The sequence below is a fragment of the Anguilla anguilla genome, chromosome 16, assembly GCF_013347855.1.
Source record: "Anguilla anguilla isolate fAngAng1 chromosome 16, fAngAng1.pri, whole genome shotgun sequence".
NCBI lineage: Eukaryota > Metazoa > Chordata > Actinopteri > Anguilliformes > Anguillidae > Anguilla > Anguilla anguilla.
In genome coordinates this window covers 31,394,356-31,419,182 of record NC_049216.1, presented here as the reverse complement: position 1 = coordinate 31,419,182, position 24,827 = coordinate 31,394,356, and the positions used below count along the sequence as shown (strand labels likewise).

Below are 24,827 nucleotides of genomic sequence, written 5' to 3'. Positions count from 1 at the left end.
TAATAAGATACAGTAGATGACCTGACTAGCAGAGGCTGTTTAACATTGAGCCTTTTCTTTAAAACAGCGCAGCTGCATGCATATTGGAGGCACTTCAATGACAAAATGGCTGAACTTTGTAAGTGAAATTAACTCACCAGTTTTCTTTCGTTCTTCGCCCTCGCTGTCGCTGCCCTCGGACGAAGAGGAGGAAGAGGAGGACGAGGATCCGGACGAGCAGGAGGAGGAAGATGAGGAGGAGCTGGAGCCCGAGCGGGAGCAGGAGGAGGAGGATGAGGAGGAAGAGGAGGAGGAGGACGAGCGGGAGGAGGACGAGGAGGAGGAGCCGTCGGAGTCGGAGGCCCTGCGCGCCTCCTTGCGACTCCTCTTGCGGGGCTTCCTCTGCTTCTGCGTGGCGGAGTTCGGCGTGAGCGGCTTGGTCCGCGCCGCCACCATGCGCTTCTCGCTGGGGCCCTTACCGGGACCGGGTCTGCCGTCCGGCCCCGGCGGGGTCCTGGCGCCCGTCCTGGGGCTCCACCCCTCCGCCTGCGCCCTCCCGTCCCCGAGCTCCTCCTCGTCCGAAACCGGCTCCTCTTTGGGCAGCGTCCGGCGCTCCTCGTCCCGGGGGGGGCCCCTGGCGTCGGGCTGCCGGGCCAGGGGGGAGCCCGCCAGCGCGGCCTGGTGGTGGGGCTGCAGGAGGGGCGGGGGCGGGTGCGGGCGGGGCGGGGCCCCCTTGGCGTGGCTGTAGTTGCGCTGGGCGCTCATGAAGCAGAGCTCGGGGTCGCGCAGGATGTGGTAGTCCGTGCGGCTCACGCCGTGCTTGGCAGCGCCGATCAGCAGGTCCCGGTCGTGCGTGCCCGCCTCCCACCACACGGGCAGGTCCGGCCCCGCCTGGCACAGCGCCAGCCGCTCGTACAGCTGGGCGTGGCGCAGCACCTGCTCCCGCACCTTCCGCAGCAGCTCGATGCGGTACAGCGTCCGCGACGCGCGCTCCTCCGTGATTGGCTGGATGGAGATGGATGGGTCCACCGAGTCTGAGGAGGGAACATTTGTTACAAATTTTTAAAAATACATCAATAAATCAAACACATGACTGAGTAGCATTTACACTTTAAATCAGTCACTGATTCTGACTGCTAAACAGCTGTACTGAGTGACACACTGACAGTGTGGACATGTGTATGTGTCACTGAGCGGCTGGGACTGAGAGTGTGTGAGATTGACAGTGCGGGAGAGCATGTGAGTGTGAAAGAGTGTCAGTTGGAGTGTCAGTGTGTGAGTGTGGGTGTGTGTGTGTGTGTGTGAGAGAGTGTGTGTGTGTGTGTGTGTGTGAGAGTGCGTGAGAGAGAGTGAGTCTAAGTGTGTGTGCGAGCGGCGCTCACCCCCGTCTCTGGGCGGCAGGCGGCAGACTCGTCTGCACATGGCGGTAAAAGTGCGCAGGTACTTGCGCAGACTCTCGTCCGTCTTCTTGTGCAGCCGGGCCATGGCGCGGAACTTGGTCCAGTCGAAGCGGCCCAGCTCGGGGTCGAACACCACGCCGAACGTGGACACCACGCGGTAGAAGTCCGCCTCTTCTCGCCGGGTCCACCTGCAGGGGGGGGGGGGGGGGGGGGAGGGGGTAGTGAGCGTGCTGTTCGAATGCTGTGGGGCGTGGGGAGTGAGCTCACGTTCCAAACGTGGGGCCGTGGGAAGGGGGGGGGTTTCAGGGCGGCTCTCACCTCTGCTGCCGCTCCATCTTGGCGGCCATCTTGGGGCTGAGGGAGTGGTTGAGGGCGGGCGAGGCGGCGCAGGGCTGCGGCAGCACGGCCTGCTGGGTCTGGTGGATGTGCTGGATCTGGCGGCTCTTGGTGTAGCGCTGCGAGGCGGTGATCAGCCGCCGGAGCCGCGCCGTCAGGGCGGAGGGGGGGGGCCAGTACGCCACGTCCCCCTCCATCGCCACCCCGCCGTCTGGGACAGGACACAGGGCACCGTCACCCTGAGGGGTACGCACCTCCCACACTCGGGACAGGAGTGCACACCCCCCACCCCCGGGACAGGGGCGCACACACCTCCCACCCCCGGGACAGGGGCGCACACCCTCCACCCCCGGGACAGGGGCACACACCCCCCACCCCCGGGACAGGGGTGCACACACCTCCCACCCCCGGGACAGAGGCGCACACCTCCCACCCCCGGGACAGGGGCGCGCACCCCCCACCCCCGGGACAGGGGCGCACACCCCCCACCCCCGGGACAGGGGCGCACACCCCCCACCCCCGGGACAGGGGTGCACACACCTCCCACCCCCGGGACAGAGGCGCACACCTCCCACCCCCGGGACAGGGGCGCGCACCCCCCACCCCCGGGACAGGGGCGCACACCCCCCACCCCCAGGACAGGGGCGCACACCCCCCACCCCCGGGACAGGGGCGCACACACCTCCCACCCCCGGGACAGGGGCACACACCCCCCACCCCCGGGACAGAGGTACACACACCTCCACCCCCGGGACAGGGGTGCACACCCCCCACCCCCGGGACAGGGGTGCACACCCCCCACCCCCGGGACAGGGGGGCACACACCCCCCACCCCCGGGACAGGGGGGCACACACCCCACCCCCGGGACAGGGGGGCACACACCCCCCACCCCCGGGACAGAGGTGCACACACCCCACCCCCGGGACAGAGGCGCACACCCCCCACCCCCGGGACAGAGGTGCGCACACCCCCACCCCCGGGACAGAGGTGCACACACCCCACCCCCGGGACAGAGGCGCACACCCCCCACCCCCGGGACAGGGATGCACACACCCCCCACCCCCGGGACAGAGGTACACACCGCCCACCCCCGGGACAGGGGTGCACACCCCCCACCCCCGGGACAGGGGTGCACACCCCCCACCCCCGGGACAGAGGTGCACACCTCCCACCCCCGGGACAGGGGCGCACACACCTCCCACCCCCGGGACAGGGGCGCACACACCTCCCACCCCCGGGACAGGGGCGCACACACCTCCCACCCCCGGGACAGGGGCGCACACACCTCCCACCCCCGGGACAGGGGCGCACACATCTCCCACCCCCGGGACAGGGGCGCGCACCCCCCACCCCCGGGACAGAGGTGCGCACCTCCCACCCCCGGGACAGAGGTGCACACCCCCCACCCCCGGGACAGGGGCGCACACCCCCCACCCCCGGGACAGGGGCGCCTCTGAGGCATGCTCCTTTACATGGCTTTAGCTCTTCTGAACGCTTTTTGAAATTCCAACTGCCAAACGGCTTCGATGCTAAATAAAATATGAAATTCGGGCATTAAATACACATTAAATATGACTGACCTCCAGCAGTGTCCGTTATGACCAGGTCCCCTGGAGAGGAGGCGTCATCCTAAGGGGAGAAAAACGGTGTTTGGTTACATGACCATGCCTGATCACATGACCGTGCCCGATCAACATGAGCGTGTCTACACTGATTATTCAGCACACTTCACTGCTTTGTACATCATTACAGTACATTTTCTCATTCAATCCCAACTGAGTATTTAAAAAAATACAACAAAATAATTTTTGCTTGATTAATTGAAAGGAGTGAGATGTATTACAAACTGGAATACATTCAACTCCCCTTAGTAATCCTACAGAAGCGCAGACCTAGTTTAAATCCATTATTTCATTTACCCAGGATCTTCTCTCCTATAAATCAATCATCTACAGCGGAGAGTGTGAATATAGCTTTGCTCAGCCTGTTAGCCTGTTAGCTCGTACTGCATCAGCAGACCTTACCTCCATATCATCCTTCAGCAGAGCCGGGGCCGGCTTGTATTCTGGATCGTCCACGTCCCTGCGCAGGGGAGACACAGATAAGGGGAGCCAAGCTCTGGATTAGATAGAGACCCGGCCGCCCGTGTTAATATTTACTTTCACCAGCCGGGTACGGACCCAGAGGAGCGGATCAATGCAGGCAGCACGCGGGGGCAAACACTTGTACTCAAGCAGTTTATTTCCTTGTATTCAAACTTCATGCACATGGGGCTTAACCAACCCAACAGGATTCAGACTGAGATGAAAAGCCAGGAGAACTGAGTGTTTTAAAATGGAAAAAAAATATTTAAAACACATTTCATGTATGTTTTAAATATTTCACCGCACACTGGCCAATACAAATTCTTCCTTGAGAACACTTGCAAAATACTTCAATTCCTGAAAATTCAACTCAAAATCTTTTTCATAAACCATATTAAATACCATTTCTACTGACAAATAACAGCAAGTAGGAACAATGAAAGGCTTTTAAATGTCTTTTGATTCACATGTAATATATTTTCTATTATTTACACATTTATGAGACTTAAGGAGCAACACATTTTACTTTATAACCTCAACTCACTTATTCTTGTGGATACAAATCAAGTAAATGTTTGCTTCAAAGTTGGAATACATTGCTAAGTGCTACACGGCTCATTTTCCTGTTGAATGTAGTAAAATGCGTGGTTGTGCATACCATAGTTACATGCTTTAAATACAGCACAAGGCTGATTATGGTTAGGTTGGGTACTGTTAAAGCCAGAGTATGCAAGTATTTTCAAATACACCCATTAAATCCTATTACTTTATAAGTGTCAATACAAGGAAACTCAATGATGACTTCAGCAGCAAGAAATTTTAACAAATTTTAAATTGTTATAATAAAAAACTTTCAATGTATTTCCAGATATTTTTAAAGCATTCACATATTTCGGTATCTGTAAATGGTGTATTTTCAGTGTATTTCATGAAAAGGACTGACATACTCCGGGTCTGCCTGGATTTCAGGCGATACAGAAGCGCGCGCGTGAGTGTGAGGGCGGAGTCTCGTACCCGTCCATGAAGTCGTTGGCTCGCTGCTCGGCCGCGATGGCCTTGTCGTCGGGACGTCCCACGCGCTCTAGGAAGCAGAGGGCGGGGTCCGCGCGGATGGTGTTGTACTTCTCATAGCCTGCGCATGCAAAAAGAGCACACGAAGCTCTCACACACAACAGGAGGAAATGTGGGCCAGCTAGCCGGGCAGGCTAATTTAGGCATGTAAAACAAAGGTGCTAACCTTAGCGAACGACATGGAAAGATTAGTCCATATGTCTGTACTTATGTAACAGTTGAGGCATTACATTTAGCAGTTTCCTAGGGAACCCAGATTGATATAATGGGGACTGCAGGGATACTGATGGGCGTGAGCTAGTGACATCAAACACCGCAGCCCACGAGAGAAAATGTGCTTGGCAGCTAACAACATAGCAAGAGAGATGGTTGCTGTGAAGGGGCGTGGCTGATGTGGAGGGGCGTGGCTGCCATGGAAGTGTGGCTGCTGTGTAGGCGTGGCTAATGTGAAGGGGCGTGGCTAATGAAGAGGCGTGGTCTCTCACCGTGCTTGTACACTCCCAGCAGGAGACTCTTGTCGGCCTGTGCGTCCCACCAGAGGGTCGGGAGCTCGGAGTGGTCCAGCTCAGGAACCCAAACCTCCACCTCTCTGAGGGGGGGCGGGGAGGGGGGGGAAGGGATCGGATCGAAGTCAGAGAGCGCCAGCCCGGCCACAACACTGCTCCCGCTGAACCCCCAAACCCTTATTTACAGCCTCCTGAACATTATCTCCCCCCCACGGAAATCCGTGCAGTGAGGCAACGCTTTCTCCTGCCAAAAGCCTTCCTGTGCCAGACGCTTTTACGCTACTGAACAAGCGGTGGAAGGCTTCTGGAAGGTTCCGCCCTTACAAGGCGCTACTCTGCACCAACAAAACATAAACACCTCGGAGGGCTTCGACAGGAAGGTGCACTCAGGGTCTACCGCTCAGATCTACAGTATTAAATTTGGCCTCCGAGACAGAGGGAGGGCCCATGTGGATGCCTCGAATCTCTCGCTGACATCTACTGCCCCCTACTGGTGATACTGCCACACACATCTGTAGGGTTTATAAACTGCAGCTGCCACGTTGTTTTCAGTTTAAATTTAAAATGCTCGGACAGCTTGGTCACTCTGAAGCAGCAATGCTGTATCAGCTGCTGCTCTGCGCCAGTTCTGCATCTAAAACATTTTTATGTTTTTTGTTGTTTTCAAGCAACTGCTTTCAGTAGTAAACTTAAAAACAAAGTACAGAAAACCAAAACTAGGAAACATTACAGTTTGTCTTTTCTTTTATAGCTTTTCATCCAATAAATCTGCAAGATTAAATCATAAAAATCAGGGAATCTATGAAAAAACTAAATCTGGTATCTAAACAAACTTCCAAATACTACCCATGAATAATACAATAAAAACGCAAGATAAAATTATATTTTCACGACAATGACCAATAGTAAACAGAAATTCAGTTTCTTTGTATGCACTTATGTATGGAGTAAAAAAAAAAGAAGCAAAATAAATCATAAAGCAAGGTTAATAGACACCATTTTGCAAGGTCCAGCAATTCGGGTCTCACAGTCAAGCAGAGATGTTCTAACAATAGTAAGACAAATCAACAAAGATTACACAAAAAAACACATTTAAAAAGACATGAAAGAGGTGAAAGTTCAGCTCTGGGCTCTCACCTGGAGTCCGCACCGCCTAGAACATTCTGGCACTGGTCTCCGATCACTTCCTGTTTCAGGTAGTAGAGCATTCTGACCCGCAGCAGCACCCTGCCCAAAAACAGAGAGGGGGCGGTCAGAACAAAGCGGCGCGGCGCGCACACAAACGCTGAGTGGGCGAAACTCAAACTCTGTTACGCCCCGCCGCCCTCGCAGGGTCCGGCACGCCGAACGCCAGAGGTCCCGGGACCAGGGCTAACCCCGCTCGGCCACACGTACCTACCCCCTCACAGACCTGTGTGCCACTACTGCAGCCGGAAAGCTTGTGTGTAAACGCCTGGACATTCTATGAACCCTTTTTTATTAATCTATATTTACTCAGGTTTGGTTGACTGTATTTATACTGGGTATATCTGACATCATTCGAACCTATTCTAGCCTTCCTCATTTAGGCTGAACCAGGGTAGCCGAGCCACTAAGAAGGCTTGCACTCTCATAGCTGTACATACATATATAATCAAAGCTTTCTCTCTCACACCAAACAGGACTCAGTCAGGAGCTGATCTCTCACACCAAACAGGGCTCAGTCAGGAGCTGCTCTCTCACACCAAACAGGGCCCAGGAGCTGCTCTCACACCAAACAGGGCTCAGTCAGGAGCTGCTCTCACACCAAACAGGGATCAGTCAGGAGCTGCTCTCTCACACCAAACAGGGCTCAGTCAGGAGCTGCTCTCTCACACCAAACAGGGCTCTGCAGCTCGCTCTGCATTCAGACAGCAGATGCAACCTTTTCACTTTTTCTTTTTTTCCCCCGTTTGTAACGCCACGGGCCCCCCCTCCCCCCCCGCCCCCCCCGCCCCCCCCCCCCCGAAACCAGCCCCCCCCTCGTTCACCCCCGAGGCCTGCGCTGCCCTGGAAACAGCAGCTGCTTCCTGTATCTGTCACCGCAGCGCTAAATCACTCTGATGTGCAGAGGGAGGAGGGGGGGGGGGCGGGGCGGGACTCAGAGGGGGGTGTTTCACAGTGAACTGCCTTTGTCTCATACCGCCAGCCGCGAGGCCTACTCACACCCCCATGCCCCCCCCCCCCCCCCGTCCCCTTTCCCAAAGCTGCATCCATCAGCGAGAGAGAACAGGTGCCAGCCCACACGCCTACAGACCCACACAGCGTTTAGACTCCAGCAGCTCACAAACGGATGAAGAAGGCCCTTCATCGACCTGCGTTAGTGCAGAATCGCGCGGTGAGCAGCGGTGAGCAGCCACAGCCGCGCGCCCCCGCGCGCAGGACGCATTCCGGCGCCGGGGAAAAGTGCCGAGCTCAGCACAGAGGCTGAGCCGCCAGCGTTTTGGCCGGCCTGCGACGGACCGGCCCGAACGCCGGGTTCAGCAGTCCTGGCCCCCGAAAACAATGAGGAACTTTCTGTGGAAGCCCTGGCTGCGGCGTCCAATGCCACACTGACAGGAGCCATTTTAAAGAGCTCACAATCTTCAACAAAAAAATACTGCGCAACACTTTTACCAACCATCCCATTTTAAACATGACACTTTGGTGTACAATAAGTATGAGAATACAAACATGTGCAAGTATATAATATTTAGGCCTATCAGACAGAAAGAAAATGGCAAATTGATGAATCAGTATTTTTTGAGGAGTATTTGTCATTACTGCGTTTTTTTATGATTAAATGTTTAGGGATATGTTTTGTGGATAAAATGCAGAGTATTATTCAGCTTTTTAGAGTATTGCTCAAACTTAATGGTTCATTTGAATGGCTCATACAGAATTACACAAAGCTTAATGTGACTGTGTTCTAGAGAACATCTCCACCCAAAACCATAAATAATAATTGTAATATACAGGTACAGGCAAAATACACTATAATAAACTGCTTATACAGGTCAAACAGGTCAGTTGAATTCAAATGAAAAAAATAAAAACCCCATCTAGAATTCTAATGTGCAGAAACATTAGCCCTAAAAGCTGCTGTACAAAGTTGCTCTCAGTGCAAAGTGTACTGGTTGTGACTTGCCTGGGGCCCAACTGCAGGGCCCCAGATCTTATTGTTAAAGCACAGGCACCTGTGCACTAAAGTCAGAGGTACACTGCAGGAGGAACGGTACTGCGGAGGTAGTAATTATACTTTAACAAGCCTATTTTACAAAGACTGCAGTTCTCCACATGACAAGTGATGCAGATTTGGAGTGAAGCAATCGATCCTTTGGTACAATATCTCATTTGCTGAGGCTGGCCCAGATAAAGGCACCATTTCCTCTCTTAGTTACAGAAGCTCTGATGATACAGCTTCTGACAAAAATTAAATAAACAAAGAATAACTTTACTAAACTGAAATAAAGTAAATTAATAAAAAGTTATATATTTCTGGTCAGTAACATATTTCATTTGTTGACCACCCTTACAGTATCCAGTGAATAGGATTGTTATATGGTAGTTATGCATGTTCAATGTATAGCATGAATATCTATGGAAGAACTGTGATAGAATCTTCAGAACATCTGCTAATTACTGAATGATGTGACAGTGTGCAGAAGAGGGCAATGCGATAAGCAGGGTCTTGAACATGCGCCATAAATTCCATTAAGGAGTAAGTTCAGCATTTTCACTGGGCCAGACGAAGAAAAAAAAAAAAAAACCTACAAAAATATCAAATAACAGAACAAAAAAGCAGTTTTAAATGAGGAGGGACCCACTGGCTCTGCTTTAAAGCAGATAAGTTCAAAAGGGGAGAGAGCAGAGAGAGTCGCACAGACTATCGCCATGGAAACGGACAGGCGGGCGGGGACTCACTTGTTGCAGTGGTGTTTGAGGTGCTTCTTGTAGCCGTCGTCCTGAAGGAGGTGCTCAGGGTTGTGCTTCCTGATCCACTCGGCCTTGTGGATGTCGAAGGAGCTCACCTGAGTCTTCATCTTCTTCCCCTTCCTCCCCCGGGGGACTGGGGTGGACAGACCTGGGGACGGACGGACAGACAGACAGACGGCCACGTGTTCAGAACGGCTCTTTACCTTAAAGCAAATCTAAACTTACCTCAAAGCAAGCTCCCAGCCCGAAGAGAGGAACAAAGCAGCACAGAATTACTTCAATCAAGACGTCAGGCACTATTTCACGCTGTGGCTGCGTGGGTCAAATTAATCTATTGTTAGGAAGCACTACCAGAACATAAATATTAAGCCTAACATACAAATTAAGCAAGAAACCTACATAATGAGATAATTTCTCAAAAGGAATTACCCACTGCCACCTGATTTACGATACCTCGCTTAACTAAAATTTACTTTCCAATGACATTCATCAAAAATAGCATACAGTTTAACTCCATCGATATGCAATACTCATCAGTGACTACAAAGATAGAAAATAAAATGGAGAAACGAGAAATAGAGAGTGCTGCAGATGTCTATTTCGAGCAACAGCATTTTAATAAAAACCCCTCTGTGACCATGCTCAATCGTTAGGTGTAATTTTCCATTTTCCAAATGTCTGATCTGATCAAAAGCAGGCATAATGTATTAGCTCTAGCAAATTGCTAATAAATGTACCTACTCAACCATCCACAAGTGTTACACAGAGCTCATTTTGCTCACTTAACGATCTATGATAGGTTCCTATGATTATCCAACACTTAATTAAAATTAATGGCGACTAAGAGGTGATGTACAAAGAGAAGGGTGACTAATGACTGATATCAACAACAGTGCCAGCAGCAGAAAATAATCATGAAATATAGCGATAATAACTCAAAACAAACATAACATAATAAACACAAGCTATTTCAATGATTTCCACTGATGAACGAAGGCAAGGACAGCTGTACACACACACACACACGCACACACAAGCAACAACACACACACACACACAAGCAATAACACACACAGACACACGCACACACGCACACAGACGCTTGCATGTACGCACACACGCGCACATGCACACACAGAGGCTTGCATGTACGCACACGCACACACACACAGACGCACACAAGCACGCACGCACACGCACACAGATAGAGTAAACTCCAGGTGCTCTGTGATTGGTCCCTCCCTCAGCGACTCACCCAGGTGGTTCTGCAGTTCCCGGGTGCGGCCGTCCTCTGTAGGGGCGATCAGGTCCCACATGAAGCTCTTGATCTTGTCGTCGCCACGGTAATGCACCAGGCAGTAGGCCAGCAGGGCCCGGCAGATCATCTCCACATCGCGCTCGCTCAGCGGCCGCTTGAACCGGCCGTGCAGCAGGATGTCCTTCCACCGGCCCCACCTGGAACACAGCAACGTCTTTAACCCAGCACGCAGACACACAGCACCGATTTAACCCAGCACACAGCAACGTCTTTAACCCAGCACGCAGACGCGCAGCACCGATTTAACCCAGCACACAGCGACGTCTTTAACCCAGCACGCAGATGCGCAGCACCGATTCAACCCAGCACACAGCGACGTCTTTAACCCAGCACACGGGATAGATTCAACCCAGCACACAGCAAAGTCTTTAACCCAGCACACGGGATAGATTTAACCCAGCACATGGACAAACAGCACGAGATTTAACCAAGCACACCGACATGCAGCACTGATTTAACCCAGCACACAGCAAAGTCTTTAACCCAGCACACCAACACACAGCCCTGATTTAACCCAGCACACACACACACAGTACAGATTTAACCCACCGCACAGCACTGATTTAACCCAGCACGCCGGCACACAGCACTGATTTAACCCAGCACACTGACGCACAGCACTGATTTAACCCAGCACACCAAGATGCACAACACTACCATAACATAGCCATCCTATCACAACCCAATGACAGATGAAAGGAAAAACAAGTTTTTACAGTAGATTTTATAGTTTACAGTTAGTCTTAATCATTCTGTAGTGTAAATACTATGACAGCGACTGAAACAGCAGACGCCTTGTTCCAAAGTTTATCATTTTATGATATGCCAGAACCTTACGCCTTTTCTCTCCACTGCACTGCAAGGCATAAGATTCTGGCGTATCATAAAATGATAAACCTTGGAACAAGGCGTCTGCTGTTTCAGTCGCTGTCATAGTTTCCTCAAGAACGCAGCTGTGCTTTATTGTGTGTGTGTGTGTGTGTGTGTGTGTGTGAGAGAGTGACTGAGGCCTCTTTTGTGCTGCTGCCAAACAGCAGCAAATAAATAGCACATGCGTCACAGTAGTTCAGGACTGTGGAGTGTTAGGGTACTGGAGTTTGTCTCCAGAAAGTGTCAGTGCTGTTGAGTGCATCTCTGGAGTATGTCAGTGCAGTGGAGTGTGTCAGTGCTGCTGAGTGCATCAGTACTGCTGAGTGCCTCTCTGGAGTGTGTCAGTACTGCTGAGTGCCTCTCTGTAGCGTGTCAGTACTGCCGAGTGCCTCTCTGTAGCGTGTCAGTACTGCTGAGTGCCTCTCTGTAGCGTGTCAGTACTGCCGAGTGCCTCTCTGTAGCGTGTCAGTACTGCTGAGTGCCTCTCTGGAGCGTGTCAGTACTGCCGAGTGCCTCTCTGGAGCGTGTCAGTACTGCCGAGTGCCTCTCTGGAGTGCCTCTCTGGAGCGTGTCAGTACTGCCGAGTGCCTCTCTGAAATGTGTCAGTACTGCTGAGTGCCCCTCTGGAGCATGTCAGTACTGCTGAGTGCCTCTCTGGAGCATGTCAGTACTGCTGAGTGCCTCTCTGGAGCGTGTCAGTACGGTGGAGTGCCCCTCTGTAGCGTGTCAGTACTGCAGAGTACCCCTCCGGACACTGTCAGTAGACCCCGCCCGTGTGACTCACCCGTACACTGTCAGTAGACCCCGCCCGTGTGACTCACCCGTACACTGTCAGTAGACCCCGCCCATGTGACTCACCCGTACACTGTCAGTAGACCCCGCCCGTGTGACTCACCCGTACACTGTCAGTAGACCCCGCCCGTGTGACTCACCCGTACACTGTCAGTAGACCCCGCGCACGTGACTCACCCGTACACTGTCAGTAGACCCCGCCCGTGTGACTCACCCGTACACTGTCAGTAGACCCCGCCCGTGTGACTCACCCGTACACTGTCAGCAGACCCCGCCCGTGTGACTCACCCGTACGCTGTCAGTAGACCCCGCCCGTGTGACTCACCCGTACACTGTCAGTAGACCCCGCCCGTGTGACTCACCCGTACACTGTCAGTAGACCCCGCCCGTGTGACTCACCCGTACACTGTCAGTAGACCCCGCCCGTGTGACTCACCCGTACACTGTCAGCAGACCCCGCCCGTACACTGTCAGTAGACCCCGCCCGTGTGACTCACCCGTACACTGTCAGTAGACCCCGCCCGCGTGACTCACCCGTACACTGTCAGTAGACCCCGCCCGTGTGACTCACCCGTACACTGTCAGTAGACCCCGCCCGTGTGACTCACCCGTACACTGTCAGTAGACCCTGCCCATGTGACTCACCCGTACACTGTCAGTAGACCCCGCCCGTGTGACTCACCCGTACACTGTCAGTAGACCCCGCCCGTGTGACTCACCCGGACACTGTCAGTAGACCCTGCCCATGTGACTCACCCGTACACTGTCAGTAGACCCCGCCCGTGTGACTCACCCGTACACTGTCAGTAGACCCCGCCCGTGTGACTCACCCGTACACTGTCAGTAGACCCCGCCCGTGTGACTCACCCGTACACTGTCAGTAGACCCCGCCCGTGTGACTCACCCGTACACTGTCAGCAGACCCCGCCCGTACACTGTCAGTAGACCCCGCCCGTGTGACTCACCCGTACACTGTCAGTAGACCCCGCCCGCGTGACTCACCCGTACACTGTCAGTAGACCCCGCCCGTGTGACTCACCCGTACACTGTCAGTAGACCCCGCCCGTGTGACTCACCCGTACACTGTCAGTAGACCCTGCCCATGTGACTCACCCGTACACTGTCAGTAGACCCCGCCCGTGTGACTCACCCGTACACTGTCAGTAGACCCCGCCCGTGTGACTCACCCGGACACTGTCAGTAGACCCTGCCCATGTGACTCACCCGTACACTGTCAGTAGACCCCGCCCGTGTGACTCACCCGTACACTGTCAGTAGACCCCGCCCGTGTGACTCACCCGTACACTGTCAGTAGACCCCGCCCGTGTGACTCACCCGTACACCAGCAGGTTCTTCTCCACGCGGAAGCACTCGGTGCGTCCGTAGCCGCTGAGGCGATCGTGCGGGCGGCGCAGTTTGGGCTTGTCCCCGCCGCCGTCGCTCTCGCCCTCCGACAGCTCGGCCAGCTCGTCTTTGGTGGCGCTGAAGGGGCGCGTCTGCTTGCGGACCCGTGGGGTGTCGATGACCAGGCTGTTCTGCAGGGAGGCGGGGGAGGAGAAAGAGGAGTCAGGAGGGGGAGGTGTGAGGAGGCTGAATCAGCAGGAGGGTAATGCATTATTAAAGAAGAATGAACCAGACAAGCAGTACAGAGTGGAATCTGTCAACTGACACACAGGCGCTCTGCACTCACTCTGCCAACTGACACAGAGCTGATTCTGCCAACTGACAAACAGAGCTGATTCTCCCAACTGACACACAGACACCCAGCAACTCACTCTGCCATTGACTGTTGCCACGTCGATCTCTGCTTTCTTGGCCCACTTGTCCCAGAAGTTGGGGTCGTCCAGCGAGATGTCCGTCCTGTTTCCAGACGACACAAAACTGGCCTAAAATAAAAAAAATAATTTTTTTTAATCAAGTGAGCATAGCTGAAAACCTCCAATTCATGCACTGGACTAGGAAACATTCACAAAGTCATGATGCTTCAGTGGTCCTCAGCCCTAGCCCTTGGAGAACCATAAAGTCTTCAGGCTATGGTTTTCACATTAAAATCAGAACCTGCTATAGCTATGTCAGAAACTGCTTTAACTGATCACTGAAATGCTGAGTTAGAAGGAAGCAGGCGTTCCTGTGGCGGGGCCAGGGCCGAGCCCCCTGCACTCTCAGACAGGAAATGGTGGCGTACCTTGGCGAAGGTGGAGCCCCTGCCCTCGGACTCGATGGTGATGGTCTTGGTGCGGCGCTGCAGGATCTGGTCGATGTCTTCCTCGCAGAACTTGGAGCCTTCGTCCTCCTCGTCCATGATGGCGCCGTAGGCCCCCTTGCGCAGCAGGTCCTCGATCTCCTTCTTGGAGAGCTGCTGCTGGATCTGCTGCAGGAGCGCCATCACACACACACACACACACCGGCTCTCACACGGATCACGGTAACCCTCACGCCTACTTACGTAACAAACGAGTCACAGACTCGCCTGAGGTGGGATTCGAACCCGGGCCTCTCACTCATCCACAGATTTCATAAGCAAACGCGTTACCAGTCAGCTAAAGGCGAAATGGCCCCCAGCCAAGGGCAACGTCGTTATTTTTGAATTTGAGGGTGTCCAGAGAGTATCGTCACGGTAACCTGCCATGAGACCATCACTTTACCGCACCTTTACTGTGCTTCACTAGCAAACTAGCAGAGCTACACCCGCTACACTTCATTCACTGAACTACTGTAACCACGGTAGCCAAAGCACAGCCAGCCAGTCAAAATGACATGTGGGCAATGAGGTCTAAGCGCTGCTACTAAAACATAGCACTGCGCTGAGTGTAGCACACAGCTGTAAAACTGAACCACTCTGACAAAAACTGGTTAAAATTTACATATTACACACACACACACACACACACACACCACAGACTGAAGTACAGATGCGTGCTGGCGAAACTGCAGTACTGATCTCTGAACAGGAGGTGGTCAGCTCATTCGTGTGTGAAAGAGTGGGCGGAGGTTTCCGGAAAGGGGACGTACCCCGCCCGTGCTGCTCTCCCGCCCGCTCATGCTCTGCAGCACGGCCTTGTCCAGGCCCAGCTTCAGGCTGGCGCGGTCGAACATCTCCCGCTCGTACGAGTTCCGCGTGATCAGCCGGTACACCTTCACCGCCTTGTCCTGGCCAATCCGGTGGCAGCGAGCCTGGGCCTGCGTACACACGCGCACGAGCACACACACACACACACGCGCACGCACGCACACGTACACACGCACGTACATACACACACACACACACACACACACACACACGCGCGCACACACACACACACACGCGCACGCACGCACACGTACACACGCACGTACATACACACACACACACACACACACACACGCGCACGCGCACACACACACGCGCACGCACGCACACGCACGCACACACACACGCGCGCACACACACACACACGCGCGCGCACACACACGTACACACGCACGTACATACACACACACACATGCACGCACGCGCACACGCACACACACAAAGGCACAAAAAATACTATTTAGCCACAAAAATTTTTGTTTTTGGTCTGTTGACTGCTCCTCTGGAATATGAATTCATATCTCCAAGTGACATTGGTGCCAAAAGCCACTCTTTTGATCAGATATATAATATCATATCTCGAGATAACCTTCCTCTATTTTTCTAGTGCCTTATTCATCATTCCTGCATATCTACAATCAAAATCTAAACGCTGCTCTCAGCTCACATCTTAAGAATGCTGTCTAAAGCTGATCAGAGATTTCTGTGAAAGTGCTCTGTCCACACTAAAGAGCCAGCAGCATTTTCCTCGTGACACAGACGGCTGAGCTGCAGTACAGCTGACCGGCCAGCAGGTGGCAGCCCAGTCAGAGAAGCTGGGGAAGCTCCCCTCTCACCCCTCTCTCATCATCAGGAACAGCATTGTGAAATGTGAGCTTGACGCTACGTCACTGGGTGAATTTCCACAGATGGAAGCGATGGCGTTTTCTCTATCATAGAATGGGGGAGGCGGCCTTGTGAGACCAAGGCACAGAGAAGGTATTAAAATGCGATGAGTCATATGTCGTTTCCTCCCCAGCGTCCGGAGGAGGAATCGAAAGTGAAAGAGGGGAATGGGGGCACTGCTGTTTCGGGGCAGGGCTGTGAGTTTCACACGGAGCATTCCCCCTGCTGTGCGCGGAGTCACGGAGGCGGAGTCACAGGGGTGGAGTCATGGAGGCTTAGCCACGGGGGCGGAGCCACGAAGGCAGAGTCACGGGGGCGGAGTCACGGGGGCGGAGCCACGGAGGCGGAGCCACAGAAGCGCGCACCTGCAGGTCGTTCTGCGGGTTCCAGTCCGAGTCGAAGATGATGCAGGTGTCGGCGGCGGTCAGGTTGATGCCCAGCCCCCCCGCCCGCGTGCACAGCAGGAAGACGAAGCGGTCCGAGTCCGGCTTGCTGAAGCGGTCGATGGCGGCCTGGCGCAGGTTGCCCCGCACGCGCCCGTCAATCCTCTCATAGAGGTACCTGTGGCACACACACACACGCCCATCAATCCTCTCTCAGAGATACCTGTGTCACACACAGACACACACACCTGCCTGTCAATCCTCTCATAGAGATACCTGTGGCCCACACACACACACACACCTGCCTGTCAATCCTCTCATAGAGATACCTGTGGCACACACACACACCTGCCTGTCAATCCTCTCATAGAGATACCTGTGACACACACACACACACACACACACACGCACACACACGTCCGTCAATCCTCTCATAGAGATACCTGTGGCCCACACACACACACACCTGCCTGTCAATCCTCTCATTAAGACACCTGTGGCACAGCTCAAATGAGTAAATATCTGAATGAGCTCTGTAGGAATGGGGATTGATCCCTGTGACCCCCACACCCCCCCCCACACAGCTGCTTACACGTCTATTTTTCATTCAAAATTCATGCCAAAGAAAGACTGGAGAAAACTGCAGGGGAAGAAAGGAATGAAAGGCGGAAGCCTGTGAAGTTAGAACACTGCCAGACCCGGTGCTCAGAGAGCACGGACGGGTTAGATCAGACGCTCTCATCCAGGGGCGCTTTTTCGGCCGGGCGTTACCTTCTCTGAATGAGGAAGTCCTCCAGGATGTCCAGGCAGCGCACCATCTGGGAGAAGATGAGCACCTTGTGGCCCCCGGCCTTCATCTTGGGCAGCAGCTTGTCGATGAGGACCAGCTTGCCCGCGGACTGCACCATGGCCTGCAGGTGGAAGTCCAGGGCGCTCGGGCTGTACACCTCCCGAAAGTCCTCCAGGATCTTCTCCTCAGCCCCTACGAGACCGCGGGAGAGGGGGACAGGTGACAGGGGGGACGGAGCCAATCAGCACTACTCAAGACCACAACCACATGACCTCCATACCGGCCCTTCACTTCCTTCTATGACTTCCTTCGCGCAGGAAAAGCTCACCCCGTTTGTGCTTTACTTTCAAATCCCTGTGTTAGGATCCACATACTGCCTGAACAAACAAACCAGCAAACTCGACAGTCAACATAACCGTCTTCCAGCTGGATGCGTGGCCTAGTTTCACAGCCGAACAAGACGTCAACATGACAGGCTTACGGCGCGGAGAGAGCCGTCAAATCAGAGAGCTGAGAGCCGTCTGAGGGGGAGCGCTACAAGACGGAGAGCAATCATTTTAACGATCACAAACGGCTAGACGAACTGAGCGCGTGCAGCAGGGAGAGGGGTATTGGGGTGGGGGGTAGTGAGCGTGTCGGATGGCGATCCTCTGGCAGTGGAGGTTGACCCAGGCCCCTATCACACCCAGCCAGCAGCACTGAGCACGTGCAGTAGAGAGGGCGGTTTGAGAGAAGTGGGTTGGGGGAGGGGAGAGTGAGCCGGATGGCGATCCTTTGGGTGACGCAGGAAGGTGGGGGGGGGGGGTCAAGGAGTGCAGCCTGGCTCAGAGCGCAGCTGAAGCTGTGGGGGGAGACGGGGCCGGGGGGGGGGGGGGGGGAATAGGAACCCAGGCCTTCACCCCCCTCTGATTAAACGTGACACGGAGCTGAAGCTGGTTTAGCCGGTTAGCGTGTGCGGGCTGCAGGGAATGCGCATTAATCCCTCTGACGCAGCGCCGCGTATTAAATAACGTGAAGTGGGTCAGCGGTGCGACGCACAACAGGAAGCCGCTGCGTGATGTTTACAGGGCTGCGATACGCGCATGTGATCAGGAGCAGTCAGCACTGCGGCTGCATCAGGGGCCAGGCCTCACAAAGCACAGCATCACATAACCGTGCGAGTAGCTTCAGCACAGCTCCAGCACAGATAAAGCACAGAGTCTCATAACTGTGCATGTAGCTACAGCAGAGCTTCAGCACAGGTAAAGCACAGTTTGCACAGTCCGTTTGGAGAGGGAGAGAGCTGCTTTCCTGTGCCAGGGGTGGTATGTGTGTACAGAGGGCATTGGACAGACAGCTGACTGGCTGGTGCTAAATGATCCACTAAGACAACGGCACGCGTTTCTGTTACCCATGGAGCCCGTGCCACCTCTGTAATGTGCCAGGACCCGTTGCCTGTGACTAAGAGAATGTGTATCATAGATAAATTATTTGAGTAGACAAAGCAGGCAACTCATGGAGTAAGTTAAATATTTGAAGGAGAGCACCTTTGATGTGGTTAGGGACTGTGACCATGTGACACGGTCCCTTTGATGAGGTTAGGAACTGTGACTGTGAGAGACTGTACCTTTGATGAGGTAGGGGAAGTTGCAGTAGTGTTCAGTAGTGTTGAGTACCTTTGACGAGGTAGGGGTGGTTACAGTAGTGTTCAGTACCTTTGATGAGGTAAGGGTGGTTACAGTAGTGTTCAGTAGTGTTCAGTAGTGTTCAGTACCTTTGATGAGGTAAGGGTGGTTACAGTAGTGTTCAGTACCTTTGATGAGGTAATGGTGGTTACAGTAGTGTTCAGTACCTTTGATGAGGTAGGGGTGGTTACAGTAGTGTTCAGTACCTTTGATGAGGTAATGGTGGTTACAGTAGCGTTCAGTAGTGTTCAGTACCTTTGATGAGGTAATGGTGGTTACAGTAGTGTTCAGTAGTGTTCAGTACTTTTGATGAGGTAAGGGTGGTTACAGTAGTGTTCAGTACCTTTGATGAGGTAATGGTGGTTACAGTAGTGTTCAGTAATGTTCAGTACCTTTGATGAGGTAGGGGTGGTTACAGCACTTGCGCAGCTCCATCATGGTGTTGACCAGGTTGGGCACGTTGGCCTGGCCCGCTCCCTTGGCCAGGAAGGAGAAGTTCTTCTCCAGGATGGCGCGGTAGTACTTCTTCTGGATGTTGGTGAGCTCCACCTCCACGATAGTCTCCTCTTTGGGGGCCAGCTTCTTCTCCACGTCCTCCTTCAGCCTCCTGAGCATCATGGGCTTCAGTATGGCCTGGAGCTTCTGGACCTGAGGACACACGTTTATCTATCATACCATCTTCTAACTCAACTATTACCACCAGTATTAATATCAGCACTATTAGAAGTAGTAACAGTCTGGTTTTGTAGTAGTAGTACAATTCCCATATTTATTTAAAAGGATAAAGGAGTCTGAAGGATGATGAAAGTGTTTTGATTGCATTGAGCCAGAATGGCCACTCTGAGTGCTTCTTTCCTAAAGAAAGCTTGGAAACTCTGCACTGCGGCTTTCAACAGCGAGGACCCGGGAGCCTCCCGACTATGGTGTTAAAATCCAAATGGCTGCCAGCAGAGCAGTGTGCAGGAGGGGCGAGACAGTAACCAGAGGAGGTGTGAGACGCGGGGCGCTCATCGAGAGGAAACAGCTTTCCAAAAACCGCAGAAAACAAACAGGGAAGTTTCTCACTGAAAACGTCACTGAAAGCGAGCCTGCTTTGCATTCTGTCCACAGGTCGCTGGAAGCAAACTGTGTAAAAACCACTAAAGACAGAATGGCTCATGGGTAACTGGGTCTCCTGAAATCCCAAACATCAGCGATATGCAGGTGCATTTAGTTCCAGTGCCCTGCCAAGAGTCAGCGTGACCTAGTTGGAAAGCTGCTCTCGCCCTACAGAACTGCATACACACCAAGAGGGCCTCCTGCGCCACCTGCAGGCTGACTGAGGAGCAGCAGGAAGAAACCGACCACAGGGACTGGCTCTATAACTGTATTACATAATTAATGATATAAATCAAGATTGTTATCATGTTTTTTCCCCACTGACAGCTACAGCCCAGCCCACATGGAGGTGGCAGTTTGCGCACAGCCACGCTTAAAACTGAGCACATCCTCCACGTTACCGTGCCGACGGAGGTCCCGCGCGCGACGGCGGGTACGGCGGGCGGAGCTCGTACCTGCTCCTCGGTCTTCAGGTCCCCAAACTCCTGGAGGAAGGTGTTCTCCGAGGGGAAGCGGGATGGCTCCAGGAAGTGCAGCAGGCTGAAGAGCTCCTCCACCGTGTTCTGCAGGGGAGTGCCTGTCAGCAGCACCTTGTGCTCCTGGGAGAGGAAGAGAGAGGGGGAGAGAGGGAGGAGAGAGAGAGGGAGAGAGGGAGAGGGAGAGGGATGGGGAGAGGGAAAGAGAGAGGGAGAGTTAGGGAGAGAGAGAGGGAGGGGGAGAGGGAAAGAGAGAGAGGGAGAGAGAGGGGGAGAGAGGGAGAGGGAGAGGGATGGAGGGGGAAAGACACGTGAGGAGCGAGGGAGAGGTAGAGAGAGAGGGGGGAGAAAGGGAGAGGGAGAGGAAGAGAAAGAGAGAGGAAGAGGGATGGAGGGGGAAAGAGACGTGAGGAGCGAGGGAGAGTTAGAGAGAGAGGGGGGGAGAAAGGTAGAGAGAGGGAGAGAGAGAAACATGAGAGGTGCTTTATGGCTTGCAGGACAGCCGATGCTGCACACTTCTAGGTGCTGAAATATCTTATTGGAAAGCTCTTTGTCAAACGCGTCCTTAGGGGCGTGAAGGGGATCTGAAGCAGGCGGTGGGGGGCATCCTTCATTCAAAATGGCCGCCTGCCTTGTTAGCAGCCCGCGTTGTGCGTTCGAACGCGCGACGTTGCCGTCGTCATATTCGCTCCCATTCATTTTTAATCCTTTAAGCAGGCAGGCCACGCAGGAACAGGATCTCGTTTACAGCAGCCAGAGCGCAGGCTGAGCAATGAAACCAGGCGGCCTGTCAATAGCAATGGAGGCAGGCCTGAGAAATGACACGAGGGGAACCGGTTTAATCCAGCCTCTCGCCCCGCACCCTGACACACGCAGCTGTCACTGCTAAAAGGCTGCACCCCTCATTAAAGTTTCACCCATTCCTCACACTTTTCAGAGAGAAAAATACAAGACGAGCTCATTGGATAGGCTAGATGAGCTGCGTGTCCCACGGTGGTATGGGGAGCCACAGACAGACAGAGGCAGGCGGATCGGAACATCGCACCATCGATCACAACGAGACACGACAGCTGACAAAAAAACCGAGGAATTATCAGCTCATTTTACGCACAATAGATTCATTCAGATGATTTGAAAACGCCAGAGAGATTAACCACAAACTACGTGTCTCTCTGATTGCCTTGATTATGATCTGACCATTTAAAATCCCTGTTCACTTTCAGCTATCTATATTGATGACAACTTCTTTTTTTAATATATGACAATTTTTAAATATTCAATTACAATAATACCATGAAGGGTGGCTCTGATATTGACACGACACTTAATTCTCCACAAGTTCGGCAGAGAACCATTTAGCGAAGACAAATAGTGCTATCAGGCAGACTAATGCATCAGTGGAGCACCTTTAGTATATGCTCTATATTACCAAATGCTCTCCAGAAACACTGCACAGTGTCAAACACACTGGGACAGTCGCTGATGACCTCACCTATGGAAGCTCTTAATTCCACTTATGCACCGTATTTAATATATTGACAGGTAGACAGAGTAAGGAGTGGGATACTTACTATTTTATATATTCCTTTCCTCACCCGTCAATAACGCCTAACCTTATTCAGCAACGTGTTTGTATATTCCACTCTATAAATGTAAAAATCCAACGCTCACGTTGCCTACTGCTGCATTTCAAGAGCTGTGATTCATGCATTTATGCCACCTTCTGTAAGAACTTCCTGCAGGAAGTGCAATTTGCATGAATATTAAAAGCAGCTAAGAGACAGGCGAAGGAGTGCAGCCGGCGTGTCAGAACGCACTTCCTGTGGGGTTGCCGGGGGGGACGGGCTGCGGAGCGCATCGCTACACGACACGCCGCGGTGCTAGCACGACAGGCCCCTCCCCCCTCCCCCTCTCTCCACCGGCGCGCCGCTGATCACCGCGGCGAGACTGCAGTCACGCCGCCGACACCTGCTTTACCGCGTAGCGAGGAGCCTAGCGAACGCGCTCACCGACCAGCGTGTGCGGACGCCCGCCTCACCAGATCCAGCAACAGCAATTTTTACGCAGGAGCCCCAGAAAAGACATCGAAACGCTGCACGCTTCTCAAAAAAAGGAAGTGACACGAAAAACCTCAACAGTGACTTCCTCCAAAATGAAGCAGTCACAGAGATGTGAAGGAGCGCGGCCCGTGTTTGGGTGGGAGAGGGTGCGGGGGAGACGGAGGCGCGGGGCCCGGACTGAGCGCGCTCCCTGCGGGCGGCCCTACCAGGCTCATCAGCTTGAAGCCCTCCAGCAGCTTGCAGTTCTTGTTCTTGAGGCGGTGCGCCTCGTCGATGATCACGCAGCGCCACTCGATGGCGTTCAGCTCGGGGCAGCCGCCCAGGATCATCTCGAAGGTGGTGATGACGGCCTGGAACTTGTAGGCGCCGTGGATCGGGCGTCCCTGCAGAGAAGAGCACACCAATCAGAGCTCCTCCCTTACACACACACCAATCAGAGCTCCTCCCTTACACACACACACCATCAGAGCCCCATCACACACACACCAATCAGAGCTCCTCCCTTACACACACACCAATCAGAGCTCCTCCCTTACACACACACACCATCAGAGCCCCATCACACACACCATCAGAGCCCCATCACACACACCATCAGAGCCCCATCACACACACCAATCAGAGCTGCTCCCTTACACACACACACCATCAGAGCCCTATCACACACACCAATCAGAGCTCCTCCCTTACACACACACCAATCAGAGCCCCATCACACACACCAATCAGAGCTCCTCCCTTACACACACACCAATCAGAGCTCCTCCCTTACACACACACCAATCAGAGCCCCTCCCTTACACACACCAATCAGAGCTCCTCCCTTACACACACACCAATCAGAGCTCCTCCCTTACACACACACCAATCAGAGCTCCTCCCTCACACACACACCATCAGAACCACATCACACACACCATCAGAGCCCCATCACACACACCAATCAGAGCCCCATCACACACTCCAATCAGAGCTCCTATCTCACACGCGATTGGTCAGACAGAGAACAGCCTGAATAAACAGGATGAGGTCAACACTTGGGACCACAGGCACTGCTGCGCCATTCTATCTGACAGCACGCAGCACAGTGTGCAGCTTCAGCTGCTTCATTAACTCTGTGTTCTGCACGAACGCCGACAATTACAGCACTCAATAATGGAAAACGGCAAATCCCAGGAAATGGCTTTACATTAATCGCAACTAAGCTTCGTTACCACGAAAAAGCGGTACAGTACAAGCTCCTCCCAATCCCCCCCCCGACTCTCCAATCGTACTGCTGGATGTCAGGCCACGCAGATTCACTGATCTGCACGACGTGTGGACGGGCTAATCCAGTGGGCCCGGTGCAGGGGCTGGTTCACCCAGGCGATCGATAGCGCTGCTGTGAAACGAGACTCTTCTTTGGTGGTTTCGGAGCAGGCGGAGCTGTGAGAGGGAGCCCCGGAGGACCAGCGCTGACAGCTCCGCTCAGACAGCTCTGCTCTGATCCAGCCGGGTGGCTGCTGCTCTTCCCTGCGCTGTCTATTTGCGTACGCTCACACGCCGTCGCTGTCGGGACAGATCACAGCACGCGTGTTCGCCCGAGCCCCCCGATCACACACCTCAGGTGTCTGCCTGCCGAATTTCCCTCCCGGTCTCTCCCCCCTCTCTCACTCCCCCCAGCCCCCCCTCTCTCCCTCTTCCCCTCCCCTTACCTTCTCTCTGCTTCCTGCTCATGCTGTTTATCTTTCCTACACTGTCCCCCCCTAACTCCCTCTCTCTGTCAGACCACCACAGTGGTGAGATTCTCTCTTGCTCTCTCTTCTCCTCTCTCTGTCACTCTGTCTCCCCCTAACTCCCTCTCTCCGTCAGACCACCACAGTGGTGACGTTCTCTCTTGCTCTCTCTTTTCCTCTCTCTGTCACTCTGTCTCCCCCTAACTCCCTCTCTCTTTCAGACCTCCAGTGGTGAGATTCTCTCTTCTCCTCTCTCTGTCATTCTGTCCCCCTCTCTCCCCCTCTCTCCCCCTTCTCTCTCTCTCTCTCTCCAACTCCCATAGTGGTGAAATGCTATCCCTCAGTCTTCCTCTGAACAATAACAATGGAGCAGCTATAAATAATCACAGCACAAAA

At 53.6% G+C, this 24,827-nt stretch overlaps 1 protein-coding gene across 14 annotated transcripts in view; it reads right to left on the bottom strand.

Annotated features, from left to right (window-relative positions):
* Positions 1-24,827, bottom strand: part of LOC118215852 (chromodomain-helicase-DNA-binding protein 9-like) — an 83,596-nt gene that overhangs the window by 7,431 nt on the left and 51,338 nt on the right. For 11 of the 14 annotated variants that reach the window (XM_035396872.1, XM_035396870.1, XM_035396869.1 and 8 more), the window contains 19 exons: positions 22,923-23,099; positions 20,636-20,779; positions 19,475-19,730; positions 17,400-17,610; positions 16,611-16,806; positions 15,303-15,470; positions 14,476-14,661; positions 14,066-14,176; positions 13,626-13,825; positions 10,566-10,765; positions 9,299-9,458; positions 6,515-6,604; positions 5,357-5,460; positions 4,815-4,932; positions 3,741-3,798; positions 3,297-3,345; positions 1,698-1,926; positions 1,362-1,567; positions 138-1,013 (listed from right to left, as the gene is read on the bottom strand). In XM_035396872.1, the coding sequence (XP_035252763.1) occupies positions 138-1,013; positions 1,362-1,567; positions 1,698-1,926; positions 3,297-3,345; positions 3,741-3,798; positions 4,815-4,932; positions 5,357-5,460; positions 6,515-6,604; positions 9,299-9,458; positions 10,566-10,765; positions 13,626-13,825; positions 14,066-14,176; positions 14,476-14,661; positions 15,303-15,470; positions 16,611-16,806; positions 17,400-17,610; positions 19,475-19,730; positions 20,636-20,779; positions 22,923-23,099 (3,739 nt within the window). The remainder of the gene's footprint in view (positions 1-137; positions 1,014-1,361; positions 1,568-1,697; positions 1,927-3,296; positions 3,346-3,740; positions 3,799-4,814; positions 4,933-5,356; positions 5,461-6,514; positions 6,605-9,298; positions 9,459-10,565; positions 10,766-13,625; positions 13,826-14,065; positions 14,177-14,475; positions 14,662-15,302; positions 15,471-16,610; positions 16,807-17,399; positions 17,611-19,474; positions 19,731-20,635; positions 20,780-22,922; positions 23,100-24,827) is intronic. The other 3 variants (XM_035396875.1, XM_035396881.1, XM_035396882.1) reach the window with 1 other exon arrangement.